This window comes from Fulmarus glacialis, unplaced genomic scaffold (genome assembly GCF_000690835.1).
Source record: "Fulmarus glacialis isolate BGI_N327 unplaced genomic scaffold, ASM69083v1 scaffold25587, whole genome shotgun sequence".
NCBI classification, from domain to species: domain Eukaryota; kingdom Metazoa; phylum Chordata; class Aves; order Procellariiformes; family Procellariidae; genus Fulmarus; species Fulmarus glacialis.
The window spans coordinates 188-8,597 of NW_009224160.1; the positions used below are offsets into that span (position 1 = coordinate 188).

Here is an 8,410-nt window from a genome sequence, read left to right on the forward strand (position 1 = left end):
AAAAGAAAACAAAGAAAAATTACTTTTAACAATCTCACTTTTTTTGTTTTTTTACACAAATACTGTTGTAAATATATTAAAAAAATCAGCATTCTATCTGCAAGAATAAATCCTGATGCAACTTTTTTTTTTTTTTTTGCAAAGATTGTGGGAACTAACCCTTCTCTTGTACCTAGATCCATAGGTTGCAACCTCTGATATCTTTGATTTTCCTCTGTGTTTCTCTTTGCCTTCTGTGAAAGTCCCTCTTGATTGTGCTGAGGCCCTGGGCTCAGCGAAGACACTGAATAAATTACAAAAAAGCCACCGTTGCTCGTTGTCTGAATCTTCTTGGTTTCTGCTGTAAGGTGGTGGTGGTGGTATGGGAAAAGCAGCGGGGAGGGTGCGCCAGAGAGCATGGGATGGAGCAGAATCCAGGTGAGGAACCTCTGATTCTTTTTCCTCACCCTGCAGGGACTCCACACTATCCAAGCCACACTGCCTTGTGCTCCCCTCAGCCCTTTCATGTGTTTGTGGATGCGTGTGTGTGTGAGAAAGCAGACACGTGGTGGAAACCAGCAGGGCCTTGTTCCTCTGGTTGCTGCTCAACCAGAAGCAAAATATTCCACAGTTCTAACTGGATACTGTGAAGTCCAAAAGCGGTCAGCATTGTGAATTATGTCCATTGAAACACTGCGAGCGGTGTACTTATAACGACAGTAGGCCTTGTAGATTTGTAATATATTTTGTTTTGTTTCTTTTTTTTTTGTAGTGCTCTTCACAAGTGAGAAAAAAGAAATTCTTTTTTTTTGTTTTTTATTTTTTCTGTCTATTTTTTGATTTTTTTTGTGGTTTTTTTTTTTGTTTCGTTTTTTGTAGTAAAGAAGGGTTGTATTTAGAGGCCAGTAGCTAGAGATCCAACCAGTGGAGCTCATGAAGCACTACCTGGCCTTAAGGCCACCATCCAAGGGAGGTTGGGAAAATTATTATTCACCCAGCCTCCGGAAATGTAATGTACCAGCAGGCAAAAAACAGTTCTTCATGTAGTACAAAAACAACAAAACGAAATGAACCCAAAAAAAGGAGGAAAATAAAGGTAAAAATGAAACGAAAATCATTTCTTAAATTCTAGTGCCATAGCTTTTTTTGTTGTTTCTATTTTTTTGTTCATAACAAAGAGAGAGAGAGAGATTCTACTTATCCGTCTGACACATGCATCCTCATGTGGTCGTTGAAATGCTCGATTTGGTCAAATTTAGCTGGACAGACAGAGCAGACGTACGTGGTCCCCTCCGTGCAGGCCACCACCCCGGCAGGGACAGCCCTCGCGCCGGTGCCAGTGGTTCCAGGCGTGCCGTTGGTGGCGCTGTGCAGAGCCACATGCCTCTCCAGCAGGGTCTTGTGGGAGAACTTCTTCTTGCAGATGTAGCACTCATAGGACTTCTCGCCACGGTGGAGGCGCATGTGCACATTAAGGGAGCTCTTCTGGGTGAAGCGCTTGTTGCAGATACTGCACTGGTACGCCCTCACGCCAGTGTGTGTCACCATGTGTTTGATTAAGTAATCCTTTAAAGAGAAGGAGCGCCAACAGATGCTGCATTGGTGGGGTTTCTCACCTGCCCATTGCCAACGAGAGAGAGAGAGAGAGAGCGAGAGAGAAAGAAAAACAGACAAAAAAGAGATAATAAAATTAAACCAGCTCGGTATGACTCTTTGCAATAAACTAATGGTAAGTCTCACGGAGGTCTTTGGAGAGGTGCTCTGGCTTATTAACACATCTTAATAAGCGTGTTTTGATACACATTTTCTGCAACCAGAGGTTTCAAAACGCTTTACAAAGGGGGCTGTAGGTATTCCCAATCCACATGCAGTAAAAAGGAGCTCAGGCGATTTCTTCAAGTTCACGTAGTAGGCACTGACAAAGACAGGACTAGAGTTAAAAGGTCCTGACATCTACCCCCAGCTTCAATGGCACGGTCTGTCCCGCCTATGCTCTTGCCTTGCTCCTCGTGCTCATTTCTAGACAGGTCTTAGTCAAGTTACTTTACCTTTCAGTGCTTCCATCTTCCTACCTGTATGTAATAAAAGCATGGACAAAGCTAGTGATTACTAGATAGCTGACCTGTAACACACTCGTTTTTGTCAAATTGCTTTAAATTTCTCAGAAGAGAAATGCTAGAGTTGCCAAAGGAATCCGATGCTTTGTAAGAGGTTTACATTTGTTGCCCCTTTTTCTGGTCAGATCTCATAGCTGAAGCATGGATAAGAGCAATTGAAAAGGGAACCTCAGTACATAGAGTTGCCTAGGCCAGCCAGTATCATGCAAAGGGCAACTTAACAGATAAAATTCCAGTGTAACAGACATGAAATTTAAATTATTTGACTGCCAATTAAATAAAACACCTTATCAGGTAAACCAGAGATATAAAATATTGATGTCATCTACCACATTGCCTTGCGTGCCCAGAGCTGTTGTAAAACTGATTCTGGCAACTTGTGTAAGTGAACTCTGATCATATCCAGACAAACCAGTGACTACAAGGATGAACTGAAAAAAATATTTAGCTGAGCACATACGATTGGTTTGTCCAGACTACTCCTAATTCCTCCTCATGCTCAGAGTTCTTCTGGGAAACAATGCCACAGCCTCATGTTTCATGGTATCAGGCAACATTTTCATGATATGTTGCTGTATTGATAATGTAGACAATACCCAACACCCTGAATGCCCCATCAAAAGCTGCTTTTTAACTTGTTTTCTGAATCACTTGTGGTGTATTTCAGGTGTGGTAATTCATCATCCCCAAAGCTGTCAGGGAGAGAGATGGTACCATAGCTCTGTAAGAATCGAAATGATCCTCTGTTTCACTGACTGAAAAATTATTTGAAAAATTATTTTCCTTCGGTCATTCCACAATTTCCCCTCTAGCAGAGATCCTTTTTTTTCCCCACAGATATCCTGCTTCCTCCTTTTTACAATCTGTCTGGCACTGTTTTAAATCCTGAAGAGTCAATCTTCAGGGACGATCATACGCCTGTGGTAATATATCATTTACTCTTTGTATAGTGAGATTACAATAAGCTACTTATATTCAATTTTAAGAGGAGATAATTAATATGGATTGGATGGGAAGGACCTACTTTTTTATCTCCCCTGAGTCTTTGTTCCTTTTTATTTCACAGTTTGCATGTATGATGGTGACATCTGAGAATGAAATCCACATGCTGCTCTTCCTTGCACCAGTGATGAGTTTGTCCCTACTTGGTGAAAGATACTTGGTCAAAGTAAGTCCTTTCTTTCCTGCTGGCTTTGCCAAACATAGTAGTGTGTTGAGTGTAGACAGGCCAATATGCTTGACACGTGTTATGTGGAAAATGATAGTGTGTCAGTTATAATAATGTCTGATTAACTTAAAAGAGACTGATTATATTTACAATGCTCATTTTTGCCTTAGGCAATATATGTCCCAGAGTTTGTAATAAGTCAATCTCCCCTGCTCTAGACCCTGTTAAGACTAATGCTATAAAACCACCCTAATTTTTGCCTGCACATGTTTCTAAGATACACTGGGTTCTGGCTTTCTAATCTTAGTTTCAAAACCTTCCTGGGATTTCTTCTCTCCTAAGAATCTCAAAAATGTTTAGGTTTCCTTTTTTGTATGCAAATGTATGTGCTTCCTAAGTAAGCATTGTAGATTCTTTATTCCCATGATTCTTCATCTTGAAGTCAGAGAAAACTTTGTTCAGTGAAATAAATGTGCATGTTCCTCCTTTTGGTTTTTTATTTCATATTTGGCTGTTTTAGACAGCAATGATGTGGGACAGTTATCGAATATTAATCACAGCGTGATATGTAGGAGAAGGCAATGATGGCTTATAAGGTGCACGGACACTCCATGCATTCTAGCACTGTATTTCCACAACATTGCATGTCTTGGAGGACAACATTGTGGGATACATTAAAGCTAGTCTGCAGGGAACATGGAAAAATATCCATCTCTAGTATGTTCGTGTCCATGTGAAAGAAGAAAGGGAGGTAGATTCCATTGCATGGAAAGCTACATCAGAGTGTAATTTTCGGAAGCATAAGAACATACAGGGATTGGGAGGCCTTTAGGTTGTTCAATTCTGGTTTATGATTAGACTCCTCCATGGCTTCTCTTGTGAGCCCTCCAAACAGCAAGACTAATTCAAACATTCGCTTCTCCCAAATCTTTCCCTTTTTCCGTGGATCTTTTCCAGAGCCACTTTGCTTAGTTTCTTTTAACAGGGCTGAGGAAAGTCACCCTGACAGTGGGAACAGCTGTCTTCTTCCAGTTTTCATAATGATCCTGTCCAGCACTAGACAAAGTAGCAGACATGCTTTCTCTGAGGCTGTACATATAAAAATTATTTTCAGAAGGGTTTTCTGAAGCCCTGCCCTCTGTTGGTTAAGGTGCAATTATTCTCCCAGACACTCCAGGAGCCAGTTTGTTCCTAAATGAACGTGAAATCATTTATCTACCCAAATCTCTCCTTGCCACAACAGTTCATTATTTTGGGCATTCTCAGACCCACAGAAATAAAGTATTAATTAATGATTGGAGATGCCTACCAATTTCCTTGGTTGACTTTATGTGTAGTAGCTAGGAATATTTTAGGTCAGGTCTTCCAAGATTATTTTTTACCTGACTCCAAATACCCAATGCAATGCACAATTGGGGGTGGGGGAAATAAAGCATCTAATCTCAGTGAAGTTATTTGTGAAAAAGCCTTTCTAGTTTTTAGAACAAGGATGCAGGCAGATATATTTGACTGTTCTGAAGGGGGTATTTTTCTGAATAACACAACACTACCTACATAGTATTTTAGCTACTCATCCACAACAGGAAGATGGAGAACATAAACAACACAAAGGGTAATCTTGGGATTCAGGATTCTTGATCCTTGCAATCATACATTTTGTACCAGTCCTGAGAAGTTGACCTTTTTGTATATGTACGTGTACATGTCTGCCTTAGATGTCTAGAGGAATTTTTCATTTAAGTGATAATTATAGGTAAATAGAAGTTTACATATGCACATGGAAGTGAAATCTATTGGATACAATGGGGAGGCATGACTTATATTCCTCCCATACCTTGGGAAATTTCTCCAGGTTCCACTCCATGTATCACAAACCCAGCATTTATTTTAAGATCTGATGTTAACAAAACCACTGCTTGGTGAGAGAAATATTTACTCTTTCTCTAAACTAGAATTTCTCTCCAATGTCAGAATGAGCCGAGGGCTAAAGCAAGCAATATTTAGTCCTGAGCCCAGGATAGCTTCTCCATGTAAGATACATTATCTCCTTACTTTTAAGTCTCATAACTTGAGAAAGCTAGAAAAGGCAGTTTTGGCTCGGTGGTAAATATGGTTACCTATATAGTCTCAAAAGACCACATACTAAAGCAGTTGCATTTTTAAACAAAAAGGGTGCTAATGTTGTATTCTACATATATTATTTTAAATTTTTCTCATTGAGCCCTATGTTTCTGTACTCACAGCTAGTGAAACATCTGACTTACCAAGAGACAGGGGATTACAGCAATCAGCTTCAGTGAAGTACAGAAAAACTTCCTGAAAAAACTCCAGATTTACTTTCTTATAGGAATATGTGAGATTTAGAAAATATGTGGCAGTGTGTGTTAACACCCAGACCTGGACCTACTGCTGCAACTCCACCAGGAATAAACTTGCCCTAAACTCAGGCCAATCACCATCACCTGAGCTTAAACCCCCATAGCTGTAAAACTTACAGGGGGATGCCCTTTCTTAGTAGATACAGTTTTTCTTAAATGACTTACTACAGTTTCCTCATGCCACTTCTACTTAATGCTGCCTGGTCAGCTTGCAAGGGACAACAAATGCTTACCATTTCCTTGGATGGGTGCAGAACACATTTCATTCCAAGTAAAATGACATTGTTTCTGCACCATGCACAGTTAGGCCCCTATAAGGGACTTATACGTTTCTACAGGGGCTCAACTTCAATGCAGTAAGCTCGGAAAGCGTTCAGTGATACCAGCTCCCTGGATAACCTCTCCCTTCTGTTTGTGCTAGGGGCTGGCGAGGTCGGGAAACAGAATCTAAGTGCATGTTTGTCAAGGACTTTCTCTGGCTTTGTGTATAAGCCAAAGGGACGTACTCTTACCTGTGTGTACAAACATGTGCTTGACGTAGTTCTGTTTGGCGGTGAAAGTCTTGTTACAGAGAGTGCACTCGTAAGGCTTTTTTTCGCCTTGCCCACCTGCTGTGCTGTGGCCCACAGATGGGGCCAAGGGCTGTGGGGCTGGCAGCTGAGCAGTAAAGGTTGATAGGCCAGGCTGGGACACTGTCACAAACTGTGTCTGTTGGCCAGCTAAAGGCTGGGGCAGGCTGAAGAGAAAAGGCTTAGGGCCACTGCCAGCAGACTGTGTGGTGAAAAGGGCAGGCAAGTAGGTGTTGCCAGCTGTGCCAATGACCTGAGTGTTGCTGGTCAGAGTCAGTGGCATCCTCAGATTGCTGGTGAGGGTTTCTGTCTGGCGTAAGTAGATCTGTGTGGTTGGCAATGGTTGGGCAACAGTTGTGTTGACAGAAGGCTGCAAAGCCCCCTTTTCGGTGCTGTTATTGACTGTGAGCACTTTGCTGTCCATTTCAACGTCATTGCTTCTCTCTGGCGAGGAAGAGTTGGCATCTACATGCTGCTGCTGTTGCTGCGGCTGAGTGCCATCAGCAGGGACGTCATTTTGATCTGCTTGAGAAGGTTCTTGCTGCCCATCCCGGCCCAGACCAGCCATAAACTGCTGCTCCATGGAATCGGGCTCAGTGCCAATGGAGGAACTGACTCCCGAGTCAAAACTTTCCCCTTTGGGCTCACTCTCAGTGCCTTCTGCTTGGTCAGTGTCCTCAGTGCATTCCTCAGACTCATTGCGCTCAAGGATCTGCACCCTCTGTTGGCCATAGTAGTCATAGTCATCCTCCATCTCCTGCTTAATATGGATGTTGCCCATCAGGGTTTGAATTCGGACAGGACGTGGTTGTTTGCGGCAATGTGTAGTCTCTGGAGTGGTGGAGAGGTACCGCTCCATCTGCTGCGACCGTTCGTGGATCCGGGTAATCCAGCTGGGGTCTTCCATGTGATGGTCCCTGGGGAGCCCCAGGGCTGTTTCATGGTGGCTGACCACAGCTCCACTGTAAAAGGAGCGCTCCCCGCTGCCATTTTGCATGGAACAGGCATAGAGGGCTGAATAGATCCTGTCCACACTGTGCTGCGAATGGCTCTGCAGGTAGCCAGACTCTGTGTCGGTGCTCTGCCCCGAGGTGCCTGATTCAGGTGTTCCCCTGGGTGTCTCCTGGCCAGAATCCTGAATCACCGGGTAGACCTCTCCCACATTTTGCGAGACAATCCTTGTGCACTCATCAATCACAGTCTTGATCTGCAGGATGCTGGCAGCTGTGAGGATTTGGAGGGCCTCCGACTGTGAGACCCGCAGCACCCCACTGTACATGAAGTCAATGAGCTTTTGCACAGACTGGACTGACACCACTGAGGGGATCTCGATGTCGCTGTAGCCCAGCAGCAGCTTGTCCTGGAAGAAGGGGCTGCCAGCCGCCAGCACGCAACGGTGGGCGCGTAGCATGCTCCCGTGGATGCGGACCGTCACGTCACAGAAGTGGCCACGGTTGCGCTGCTCGTTGAGGGTCTCGAGCACAGAATTGCTGAAGTTGTGAAGGTTGATGCTATGAATGCGCTCTGTCATCCCCTTGCAACTGATGTTACCTGTAGCAAAGCAGGTGACAAAAAAAAAAGAAAGAACAGATTGAGTCTTGTCCTCTGCAGAGCCACAGTCAGGACACTGGCGAAGGTGACTGCCCACTGGGTAAACAAAACAGATTGTACTGTAAAAATCACATACAAAGGCACCGATAAGAAGACATCATCTCTGTAAAGCTAGAAGTAAACTTCACTCTCCATTTGCAAAAGCTCAAGTCCTGAATTTTTGGACAAAAGCGGACAAAGACAGGTATAGCTGGGCCTAAATTCCAACCACATTCCTGGGCCTTGGATTTTCTATCAGTTTATCTGGCTTTAAAAAGCCTAGAGCCAGCCAATTGTAAACACTGAGCACATGTATTAAAGTTGGATTTTAGGCTGTTTGGATGTGGACCCATGCCAGAAAAGATCAGATTCTTACTTTAATGACCCTTTGCACCAAGTTGTTAAAGCAAAGACTCTATATGAAAATGTGATTTCTATCTAGATTGGGATTTTAAGGAATTTCGATTCTGTGTTTTACAGTACAGTTACTTGTATCAAAAAAACTGCAGTCATTTTGTAAAATCCAAATCTGGTTCAAGATTTAGGCTGTAAATGTTCCTAAAATCCCACGCACACTTTTGTCTGGAGTTGTGGTTTAGAACATTTGCT

General features: G+C 43.1%; 1 protein-coding gene across 1 annotated transcript; it reads right to left on the reverse strand.

Annotated features, from left to right (window-relative positions):
• Positions 1-435: 435 nt before the first annotated feature.
• ZBTB20 (zinc finger and BTB domain containing 20) lies at positions 436-7,754 on the reverse strand. Its single transcript, XM_009582075.1, has 2 exons — positions 6,155-7,754; positions 436-1,595 (listed from the first exon to the last, which is right to left on the reverse strand). Exons 1-2 carry the CDS (start codon positions 7,740-7,742, stop codon positions 1,177-1,179), a joined length of 2,007 nt encoding a protein of 668 aa, XP_009580370.1. The 5' UTR covers positions 7,743-7,754; the 3' UTR covers positions 436-1,176.
• Between the last annotated feature and the right edge of the window lie 656 nt (positions 7,755-8,410).

Bases quoted from the DNA above. Each gene is read 5' to 3' on its own strand.
- ZBTB20 (XM_009582075.1), bottom strand. From the start codon at position 7,742: ATGACAGAGCGCATTCATAGCATCAACCTTCACAACTTCAGCAATTCT. The intron at 1,596-6,154 runs GTAAGAGTACGT...GGCAATGGGCAG, and splicing joins GCACATGTTTGTACACACAG to GTGAGAAACCCCACCAATGC.